Below are 12,428 nucleotides of genomic sequence, written 5' to 3' on the forward strand. Positions count from 1 at the left end.
AGATGAGTCAAACTACGACTTCAGCACCAGTTGCTGTACCACCTGCCCAGCCAGCTTGGGGTGGGGCTCAGGCAGCCAGAGTTCGCCCAAGAGGGGGAGGCCGATTAGGCGGCAGTCGGGCCCGATTCTATGTTATTCCTGCTAGGCCAGATGTCGTTACTTCAGATGCAGTGATCACAGGTATTGTCTCAGTGTGCCACAGGGAAGCTTCTATATTATTTGACCCTGGTTCCATATATTCATATGTATCATCATATTTTGCTCGTTATCTAGATATTCCCCATGAATCCTTAGTTTTACCTGTTCGTGTATCTACGCCAGTGGGTGATACTATTATTGTGGACCGAGTGTATCGATCGTGTGTGGTAACTATTGGGAGACTCGAGACTAGAGTTGATCTCTTATTGCTTAGTAATGTTGATTTCGATGTAATCTTGGGTATGGATTGGTTGTCTCCATGTCATGCTATTCTGGACTATCACGCAAAAACCGTGACATTGGCGATACTGGGATTGCCGAAGGTCGAGTGGAGAGGGTCTCTAGATTGTGTTCCCAGCAGGGTAATTTCTTACTTAAAAGCCCAACGGATGGTTGGAAATGGATGTTTCTCATATTTGGCCTTTGTGAGAGATGTTGATGCAGACACTCCTACTATTGACTCTGTACTGGTAGTGCAAGACTTTCCGGATATATTTCATGCAGACCTACCAGGTATGCCACCCGATAGGGATATTGATTTCGGTATTGACTTGGTGTCGGGCACTCAGCCCATTTTTATTCCTCTGTATCGTATGGCACCAGCTGAATTGAAAGGGCAACTTCAGGAACTTCTTGATAAAGAGTTTATTACGCCTGGTGTGTCACCTTGGGGTGCACCAGTTCTATTTGTGAAAATGAAACACGGTACGATGCGGATGTGTATCAACTATAGGCAGTTGAACAAAGCTACAATCAAGAACATAACCTTTTGCCACGTATTGATGATTTATTTGACCAGCTTCAGGGAGCGAGGGTGTTCTCCAAAATTGATTTGAGATCTGGGTATCACCAGTTAAAAGTTCGGGATTCGGATATTCTAAAGACGACATTCAGGACCCGCTATGGTCACTATGAATTTATCGTGATGTCTTTTGGGCTTACCACCGCCCCAACAACATTTATGCACTTCATGAATAGTGTATTCCAGGAGGGTAGAGTGATTGCTTATGCTTCGCGCCAGTTGAAGCCACATGAAAAGAACTACCCTGTTTATGATTTAGAATTGGCAGCCATCATTCATGCATTGAAGATATGGAGGCAGTATCTCTATGGTGTGTCTTGTGAGGTATTTATAGATCATCAGAGTCTTCAACACTTATTCAAATAAAAGGATCTAAATTTTAGGCTGCGGATATGGTTGACGCTGCTAAGTGATTATGATATTACCATTTTGTATCATCCCGGGAAGGCCAATGTGGTGGCCGATGCCTTGAGTAGGAAGGCGGTGAGTATGGGTAACCTTGCATTCATTCCTGTTGGTGAGAGGCCTCTTGCAGTTGATGTTTAGGCATTGGCTAATCAGTTCGTGTGATTAGATATTTCCGAGCCCAGTCGGGTTTTAGCTTGTGTGGTTTCTCGGTCTTCCTTTTATGACCGCATTAGAGAGCGCCAGCATGATGATCCCCATTTGCTTGTCCTAAAGGACACAGTTCAGCACGGCGATGCCAAAGATGTTACTATTGGAGATGATGGGATGTTGAGGATGCAGGGTCGAATTTGTGTGCCAAATGTAGATGGGTTGTGTGAGTTGATTCTTGAAAAAGCCCACAGTTCGCGATATTCCATTCATCCGGGTGCCGCTAAGATGTACCATGCAGTGTTATAAAAGGCGTGGGCATAAGGCGAGGCATTTTACATATGCCTCAGCGAGGCGTAAGCCCCATAGGTATTTAATTTTTAATATTTTATAAAATAATATAATGACAGTAAATATTTATAAATAGGTAAAATTGCATAAAAATTGAAGAAAACTAAAAATATGTGATATATATATATGTGTGTGTGTGTGTGTGTGTGCGCTCCATCCCCTCAAAAAACTAGTCAAAACAATCTATTATACGCTACTTACAAGCACAAGTAACTTGAGTCTAAAAGAATAAAGTTTTATACATGGAGGAACAAAAAGGAACCTGCAATTTGAACTTTGAACTTGCTACTATGAAGGAAAATGGAGTTCTCTTTGTATTTGTAAAAAAAATTAAATATTCGTTGCTTTTGGAAGATATTAGCAGACTAGCGGACAAGATAAAGAATTGGGAATGACCATGAATTAGGGTTTCAATTAATAAAAAAGGTCTTAACTTTTAAATTTAATACTTTTGAGTTCCTTTTTAAGCCTTTTGAGTAATTATCAAACTGACTTTTGAGAATTTGGGTATTATATGAAGGACTCTAGGAAAGTCTCTGGGGCTTACACCTCACTAAAAAAATGCGGCTCGAATGCCCGGGCGTACGCCCTGAATTGCTGGGCATACGCCCCGAGAGACTTTCGCCCCACACCATCGCCCGGGGTTCGCCTTTTAAAACATTGGTACCAAGACTTGTGACAACATTATTGTTGGAGAAGGATGAAGAAAGATATAGTTGGGTTTGTAGCCTAGCGTTTAAATTGTCAACATGTGAAGTACGAGCATCAGAGACCAGGCTGATTGCTTCAGAGACTTGAAATCCCGGAGTGGAAATGGGAGCATATTACCATGGACTTCGTAGTTGGATTCCCACAGACTTTGAGGAATTTTGATGCTATTTGGGTAATTGAGGATCGGTTAACCAAGTTCGCACATTTTATTCCAGTCGGTACTACTTATTCTTTGAAGCGATTGGCTGAGATTTATATCCACGAGATTGTTCGCCTTCATGGTGTGCCAGTGTCCATCATTTCAGATCAGGGCACGCAGTTTACATCATATTTTTGGAGAGAAGTGCAACAAGAATTAGGCACGCAGGTTCAATTGAGTAAAACATTTCACCCTCAGGCGGATGGACAGTCCGAGCGCACTATTCAGATATTGGAAGATATGCTACGCATTTGTGTTATAGATTCCGGGGGTTCTTGGGATTTGTTTCTGCCACTTGCAGAGTTTGCTTACAATAACAGCTACCAATCGAGCATTCAGATGGCTCCGTGTGAGGCTTTATATGGGAGACCATGTCGGTCTTCGGTGGGTTGTTTTCAGCCCAGTAAGGCTAGGCTATTGGGTACTGATTTAGTTCAGGATGCTTTGAAAAAGGTTAAATTGATTCAGGAATGAATTCGCACGGCATAGTCTAGACAAAAGAGTTATACCGACCGGAAGGTTCGCAATGTTTCTTACATGGTAAGAGAGCAGGTACTACTCCGAGTTTCGCCCATGAAGGGTGTTATGAGATTTGGGAAGAAGGGCAAGTTGAGTCCTAGGTATATTGGGCATTTTGAAATACTTAAGAAGATTGGAGAAGTGGCTTATGAACTTGCATTGCTGCCTAGTTTATCGAGTGTTCATCCAGTATTTCATGTATCTATGCTCTGGAAATATGTCGGAGACTCGTCTCATGTTTTGGATTTCAGTACAGTGCAGTTGGATGGTAATTTGACTTATGATATGTAGTCGGTGGCCATTTTGGACCTGCACTGTAATGACTCGGCCAGTCTTTTTGAGAGTTGTATCCTCGTTCCCCATTTACTGCTCATTTTATACTTTATAGCTGTTATGTGACTTGCCAGTATAGTCAGTTCGGGTCCGTAGAGATTTCAGAATAAATTGAGACCTCTAGTCTCAAAGTTGAAAGCTTAAGTTGAAATGGTTGACCAGATATTGAATTATGTGTAAACGACCCCGGAATAGAGTTTTGATGATTCAAATAGCTCCGTATGGTGATTTTTGACATAGGAGCGTGTCCGAAAAATTATTTGGAAGTCCGTAGTTAAATTAGGCTTGAAATGGCTAAAATAGAAATTTAAGTTTGGAAGTTTGACCGGGGAGTTGACTTTTTGATATCGGGTCGGAATCTAATTCTGGAAATTTGAATAAGTCTGTTATGTCATTTATGACTTGTGTGCAAAATTTGAGGTCAATCGGACTTGATTTGATAGGTTTCGGCATCTAATGTAGAAGTTAAAAATTCTTAAGTTTCATTATGCTTGAATTGGGGTATGATTCGTGGTTTTAGCGTTGTTTGATATGATTTGAGGTTTGGACTAAGTTCGTATGATGTTTTAGGACTTGTTGGTGTATTTGGTTGAGGTCCCGAGAGCCTCGGGTGAGTTTCGGATGGTTAACGGACTAAATTTTGGACTTGGAACCTCGCTGGAATGTTTCTAATGCACTACCTGGTTTACTTCATCGCGTTCGCGAGAGGGGTCTCGCGTTCGCGAAGGGGAAATGGAGGCAGGCAAAGTTTTTGTGCTTCACGTTAGGGAATGGGATTAGGTCAGTGTGCATCGTGAACGCGAGGAGGTTGTCACGTTCGCGAAGAAGAGAGAGGGCTGGGGTAGACACACGTGTTGGCCTACGCATTTGCGAAGAAGGCTGCGCGTTCGCGAAGGCCTATGGGAAGTGGTAATCTTATTTGCGTGTGAGCCCTCGCATTCGCGAAGAGGAAATTTTGGGCAGCACATTTTTGTGCTTCACGAACGCGAGGCAAGGGTCACGTTCGCGAAGAAGAAACCACTGGACAGAAACTTTAAGTTCTGAAAATGGGACTTCGTCCCATTTTCCATTTTTGACGAATTGGAGCTTGGGAAGAGGCAATATTCGGGGGAATTTCAAGAAAAACAACGGGGTAAGTGTTCTTAACTCAATTTTGATCAAATTACTCGAATCCATGGTTGTTTTTAACATTTAATTGGTGATTTAAGTTGGAAGATTTAGAAATATCTCTTGGTTTAAATTGAAGATTTGAGGGTCGAGTTGATGTCGGAATTTAGTAATTTTAGTACGGTTGGACTCGTGGTTAAATGGACGTTCATATTTAGTAACTTTTATCGGGTTCCGAGACGTAGGCCCCACGGGCAATTTTTGAGTTAAATATTGGATTTTGTTGGAAAATTTGTATTTTCATATAGAATAAATTCAAATAATTTGTATTGATTAAATCAAATTAATTGTGACTAGATATGAGGCTTTCAGAGGCCAAGTCACGAGGCAAAGACATAGCAGAGTAAAGAATTACACAAGTCGAGGTAAGTGACTTGTCTAACCTTGTGTGGGGAAAATTTCCCTTAGGATTGGTATTGATATGATAATTGTGATGTGTTAAAAGTCGTGTATGCGAGGTGACGAGTTTGCACACGTGATAAATGTGGAAAACTCTGGTTTTAAATTGTGTAAATCTTTGTTACACATTAATTAAATTATTTTATCCGGTTATATTCATCATCATTGATCTACTTTTATATTTTAAATTTGCTTGACATTTTTTCCACTAATTGCTTTACCTGTTTAGTTGAAACTTTGTTTCTTTTATTCTATGCTCATTATTTGAAAGTTGAATTATTAATAATATGAAGTATTTGATATTAAAAATTTGGTATTGAGGCAAGGCGTTTTTTGTGAAAAATTATTTTTGTTGAGTTATTCACTTTCAAATATTTTGTAAGATTTTGTATTCATTATGATTGAGTCGTGAGCTCCTTATTGTGGAAATAATATTGTTGATTTATTTTGGCAAGATGAAATATTTGGGCACTTGAGGTATAAATTGTGATATATTGTGATATTGATACGCATGCGGTGATATAAGGTCTGGGTGTTGAAATGAATGCGGTGAGATAAGGGTGGCTTGATACGCATGGCTAGTAAGGGAACTACTAGAAGTCATGCGGTGCGATTGGGGTGGCTAAAACGCGGGATGCTATTTCGGAAAAACTATTTTCTTTAAAATTAAATGTGAAGGCTCCTGCGATGATATAAGAAAATGAGATATTGTGAATTTATTTATGATGTGGGACTATGAGGCGGCACCTCGGGAGTGCCCTTGTTGATATTTCTTTATGGGTGCATTTGCCTTTGGTTATTTTGTGTTTTCCTTAAAGTTGTAAATTTTTGTTTTCCTTCCGCGAGGTATTATTTGCCCTTATTTTGTGTAGTTAAATTGTGACATATTACTTACTTGATTCATTCCCATTGTCATTTTATTATTATTATTATATCCTTAAACTTTTCACCCTGTATTTTATTATTTCCAGTAGGGCCTGACCTGACCTCGTCACTACTCTACCGAGGTTAGGCTTGGCACTTACTGGGTACCACTGTGGTGTACTCATACTATGCTTCTGCACATCTTATTGTGCAGATACATGTACTTTCTATCAGACCAGGCATCAGTGAACTAGCCGTACGCGGAAACTTCAAGGTACATCTGCCGACGTCCGCAGACCTCAGAGTCCCCTTCTATCCTTATTATGTTGCTTTCTTTATTCTCTTTAGACTTTGATGTATAGAGACACTTAGAATAAATTCTTAGAAGCTTGTGACTTATTTCTACCGGGTTTTGGGAGTTGAAATTATTTGAATTGTAGTTTTATTTATTTCAGATTTCTATTATGTTATTCCGCATTGATAGGCTTACCTAGTCTTAGAGACTAGGTGCCATCACGACATCCTACGGAGGGAATTTGGGGTCGTGATAGGCAGGTTCGAAAGTTGTGATCAAAGAACATAGCTTCATTGAAAGTGCAGTAGAGAGGCCAGTCAGTCGAAGAATCTACTTGGGAGACTGAGCGGGAGATGCGGAGCAAATATCCACACCTATTTGAGATTACAAGTGTGATTCTAAACCCGTTCGAGGACGAACGTTTGTTTAAGAGGGAAAGAATGTAACGACCCGGCCGGTCGTTTTGAGTATTACAGCTCTATTCCCCTATTTACTGCTCATTTTGTGCATTACAGTTGTTATATGACTTTCCGGGGTAATTGGTTCGGGTCCGGTGAGGTTTCGTAATGAATTGAGACACTTAGTCTCAAAGATGAAATCTTAAGTTGAAATAGTTGATTGGATATTGACTTTCTATTTTAATGTTATTTATTATTTTTGACCCATAGTGAGTGTCAAAGTCGACCATCTCGTCACTACATATTCGAGATTAGGCTTGATACTTACTGGGTACACGTTGTTTATGTACTCATGCTACACATGGTGCACATTTTATTGTGCTGGTACATATATGTCTAGTGGCCTTGTGGGCGCAGAGGTGTGGTTAAAAATACAGGGACTTCAGTGAGCTGCATTCTATATTACGATCCACAGCCCACAGAGTCTCCTTCAGAGTTATTTATATTTTTTCTGCCTAATTTATATTCTGGATAGTTGCTGTATTTTATTTTATATTCCTAATAAATGCTCATGCACTTGTGACACCGGGTTTTAGGAGGATTATGGGTTGCTCTGAATCAAATTTGTTAAAAGCATTATTATTTACTCTGTAAATATCCATTCTTTGCTTTGTATATTAAAGGAAAATATGATTTCAAAGTAATAAAAATGATAACCCAATTTAGTATTTATTGTTGGCTTGCCTGACAGTGGTGTCCGACGCCATCACGACCTTAATGGATTTTGGGTCGTGACAACATGATATCAGAGCACTAGGTTCACTTAGGTCTCATGGGCCATGAGCAAGTCTAGTAGAGACTTGCGGATCGGTATGGAGACGTATGTACTTATCTTCGAGAGGCTACATGGCTGTTAGGAGCACTTCCCTTCTTGATTCCTCATCATTCGATTTAATTCTTTTGAGCCTTATGCCTTTGTTTCTTTCATATTCAATCTTGTGCGATGCGGAACTCTTATTATAGATCAAGAATTGAGGGATTGTAATGGTACTACGGATGTGGTGCAGGATGTTTCTCCCTGCGTAATTGATTGGACTATTGTTTTCGCCCTGCTGAATGATGTTCTGTCATTTCAGCTCAGTAGCTATATTTCGGATGGTTTTGAGGCCATGCATAGGTTGCTACGATGTTCACGAGTTATTATCTCGCGGAATTGATGTAATGGCGGGGTGCTCATTTATGTACTGATGCAGTGAACGACTTGAAAGAAGGTTATTCTCAATACATGATGTAGAGGTTCGACGTTTAATCCCAGCAAAGGAAAGGTAAGCATACTATGAATGTTCAGGTTTGGGGTTGATGGAGTAATGATGCTTGATATTTTCGAGTGTGGTAGAGTTTTCAATTGTGATGTGGTGTCATCGCCTTGTTAAATGCGATAAGGTTCGCCGGTATTATGGTTTTCTTCAACTTGCCTTCACGACGGGGTATTAGGAATTGGTGTCGGGGAAGTTGTTGTCAGAAATCGCGGTGTACAGTGGTTCAGGATCGAATCGGTGTTCCTAGTGTTGATGGCTCGAGAAGGATGATCTTTGGAGAGGTTTAAAATTGTTAACGACCTATTGGTTCAAGTGATAGAGAGATGGATTTTGAGTAAAGGCAACAATTAGGTAGCGAAGGATGAGGAAGGACATGTGGGAGGTGTCTTGTGGTGGTTAAGTTCCAAGAAGGCCAAGTGTGAGAAACAAAAGTCGAGTAGTTGCTTAAAGGAGAGGGTTTGACCAAAGTGGGAGAGTGGCAAGGTAGCATATGGGTTACGTGGTAGGATAACTACACGTCTTGAGGAAAGTTTGGAGTGATTTGGGATTCATGGTGGACACTGACTAGGTCTACAAACTTAATTTGGAATGTTGGTTGTTATACTAGGGGAAGATTAGATGCGAAAGAAATGAGTTTGCCTGATATGAAGAGGAGTGCAACATGACTTTGGGTTGGAATGTATCGTTGCACCTTTAGTTGATGTCAACGGGGAGTGAACGGACTTGTACAGCTGGTGAACGAGCACGGGCTTATGATGGTTTATTGGTTTTGTTGTAATAGTACTCGGTGCAGCGTTGTTGGAGGATGTCGGCATGGAATTTCCACAGGTGGGATATCTCCTGTGAGCAGGTTAGCGGTTGCGTGGTGTTGATGGAGCTTCTACGAAGAATTTTACTGGCTATCCAGTAAGAGGTCGAATATGTGAATGTGGTTAGTGATTCAGAATATTCATGAAATATTTAACATAAGGATTTTGAGGCATTTGGTGGGTTGATTATGCGAGATTGTATTAATGGGGGATAAGGAGTCTTGGTGGGTTCTAGAGTTATGTAATTATAGCTTCAAGCTAAGTGGGAGAGCCCCGCCGTCTACAATTGGATTGTATGGTTGTCTATTTGTGAGGTTTCTGGTTATCGGTGTATTGGTAGTCATTTCAACTAAGGAAAGAAAACATCAGTGGTAATTTGAGAAAAGGATTTGGGGAATGTGTGCCATATTTGGCCTTATCGATTCATATTCAGGTTTTTGGAAGACTCAAAGTCTATGCTACGTGTTGATATGATGTACAAGGAAGGTGATTCGATCGGGTGCTTCTTTGAAAGGGTGTTTAACTGCTAGCAGAGCCTTGGAGTTGATTATATTCGGGACTAGGTCGGAATGGGTAACTCTCAACAATGGTCCTAGTGGATTCAAAACGTTAAAGTGCGGTGCCTAAGGATTTCGAGATTGTAGTATGGTTAAGTATCGAGCTTTTGCAGCAGATTTTGAAAAGGGTTTGGGGTGTTCTATGTTATCTTCGGTCTGCGATGTAAAATTAGAGGAATGCGAGAAAATGACTTCGAATTCATAAAAGAAATATCACAATTGGTGTATCAGTTGAATATGTGAATGTGCGCACAAGGAGGGTATGAGATGGTTTGTGGGTTTTAAGACAATGTGGTCCTGTGAAATGGGGTCACTCAGGACGAGTGCAAATTTGGTTCGTTACGTTAAAATGGAGATATTTTTACTATTTCTAAGGCAAATAGAGAATAAATTGGAAGAAGCGGGGTCAGTTAGTAATGGTTGAATTGGCATGATGGTGGCAATGATCAATTCCTTCAACGTGTTAAGTTTTACAGGTGGTTGTGGTGGTATGTGTGAGGCTTGACGGCCGCCGTAATTTAATTTATTTGGAGGTATTTGGTTACTATGGCATGTTATGAGTAGATGGATCTCGGAAGGGACATGGTGGTTTAGACAACTACGTGGGGTTGTATTTTCTGCGGTTATTGGAATTAAGTCACGTGTGGCAATGGTTCTCCTGAAATGAGTTAAATGAAAGGTTTATATATGAGGAAGTGTGTACCCTATTGGTGGTTCAGGAGTTATGATAAAATTCTTGTACTCTTGCGTATTGGGATGTTAGGTGTAGTGAGCAGCGTGGGAATTGGAAGTTGAGGATCAAGGTTGTAGTTGATGTCGACAAGAATGTTTAGAGTAAGCTGGTATTGTCTTTAGCACCACCTGAGATTGGTGTCCTGTGTAAGAGGCTCCGTGTACTGATTTGCAGATTCTTAATTTGCTTTACAGCATTAATGTGGCCGACAGCATGGAGGTGCAGACTTGTTACCTGGTGTGGAAGGTCGTGGGAGTGCATCCCATGGGAATATTGTATAAGTGTGACATGTAGTCACCTGATTGAATAAAGATTTAAAATAAAGTATGAAGATTGTGGTACTATCGTCCATGTGAGAATTTATGCCTGAAGGGCGCTCAGTTCATTTAGTTGTGAGTTGTGGAATTTTGTTCCGGATTCGACGGTTGTTCTTGCGTGACATAGAAAAAGGGTAATTGTGGATCCTTGAGAGATTATTTACCCAAGCATGGTATGAGCAAAATCGGTTTGAGGTGTGTTGATGGGTCCAAATGTGGATGTATACTCTATACCAGCCTGGATGTGTTCATTCGGCATAGCATTCCTTATGCAAGAATATTCGGGCGTGGGATGTTAATTTCGTTGCCAACTATTTCATATGATACTTTATAGTGCCGTGTGGGCTGTGAGACGGCTTGATTTTTGTACAATGTGTTGAGGTCTCACAAAATAGTATTATTATGTAAGCAGGACGGCTCTCGAGATGCAGATCATATATCGCACCTTAGTTCTGCTTTAGTTTTATAGCGTATGACGCTACCCGTCCTCCCAAGATTCGTGAGTATAAGTGTTACGGTTCGAGGTTTGTTTTCCTTAGATTATTACGTGTGGATTGGGTGGCACGCCGCCACGGGTAACATGGTTGGATCGGGTGGAACGTCGCCACGGGTATCATATGCGAATTGGGTTACACGCCGAAATAGCGTGATGTTGAGCACATTTCCCTATATCCATTCCTGTGTGTTATGTCCGCATTTCCTTATGTATCACATTTGAGTTTGTAGCCTGTTGGCGCATTGTTGGCATCATACGAGATCTTGGTCAGTGTTTGAGGTGGCTTATTGGATGTGTAGCTTACACAGGGTGAGACGAGACTACTGGACCTGAAATCAGTGCAATTAGATTGATATAAAGTATATTAAAGAACAAATATTGCTATTCAGTTTAGAATGAGGTGATGGTCCTTGTCAGGAGGAGAGACTCCATGATTTGTTAATTCGGTAGTTGGTTATGAATTTCTACATATCTCTTCCGTCGTGGAAGCATTTCAGGTGTTGGAGCATGACTTATATGTGTCATGAGGGGTGTTGTGGGCATCAGATTCGTGAAATTTTGGCTATTGTTATCAGAGGATGTTATTATGGTCATGTGAATTATGCGGTGCATGGTGTGGATTTAGCAAAGGTATGCAACCATGTATTGGTGCATCGTGCAGTGATTGATACGGTGTTTGGATGATTGCAACAGGCCTGGCGGAGAATTTTAGATGTTGGAACTAGGCTCTAAGGCTTGTTTGACTAAGAAAAAAAATAAAAAAGAGTAGAATCTTTAGACTGGCTCGAGCTAGTGAGCTCAATTAAGTTATGGTAGCATGGGTAGGTGCACGATGTGTTAAACAATGATTTCAGACAACTCCAGAGCAGTTCTTAGCACGTTCGAGGACGAATGTATATTTAAGTGGCAGAGAATGTAACGAGCCGACCGGTCGTTTTGAGCCCTAGCGCATCATTCAGCAGTTTGAGGCCTCGAGTAGCTTCATTTAAGGTGTTATGACTTGTACTTGTGGTCGGAATTAAATTTTGGGAAGTTTGGAGTTGATTTGGAAAGAAAATTCTAAATTTGGAAGCTTCAAGTTGGAAGAGTTGTCCAAACTTTGACTTTTGAGTAAACGACTTCAGAATTGGTATTTGAAGGTTCCAACAGGTTCGTATGATGTTTTTGGGCTTGAGCATACATCCGGGTCGAGTTTTGGATGACCAGGGAGCGTTTTGGCGCCTATTGTGGAAATTGGCATTTTGGAAGAATTTCATAAATTTGGATTGAGGTGTATTTCAATGTTATCGATGTCCGTATGGGATTCTGAGTTTGGGAATAGCTCCGTATGGTGATTTTTGACTTACGAGCATGTTCGGAATTTTATTTGGAAGTCCGTAGTTAAATTAGGCTTGAAATGGCTAAAA

General features: G+C 40.7%; 1 protein-coding gene across 1 annotated transcript in view; it reads left to right on the forward strand.

Moving 5' to 3' along the window:
• Positions 1-2: 2 nt before the first annotated feature.
• Positions 3-12,428, forward strand: part of LOC104119952 (patatin-like protein 2) — a 37,205-nt gene continuing 24,779 nt past the window's right edge. Inside the window, exons 1-2 of the mRNA XM_070201695.1 lie at positions 3-180; positions 643-903. Of these exons, the coding sequence (XP_070057796.1) occupies positions 3-180; positions 643-903 (439 nt within the window). The remainder of the gene's footprint in view (positions 181-642; positions 904-12,428) is intronic.

This window comes from Nicotiana tomentosiformis, chromosome 4 (assembly GCF_000390325.3).
Source record: "Nicotiana tomentosiformis chromosome 4, ASM39032v3, whole genome shotgun sequence".
Taxonomy (NCBI): domain Eukaryota; kingdom Viridiplantae; phylum Streptophyta; class Magnoliopsida; order Solanales; family Solanaceae; genus Nicotiana; species Nicotiana tomentosiformis.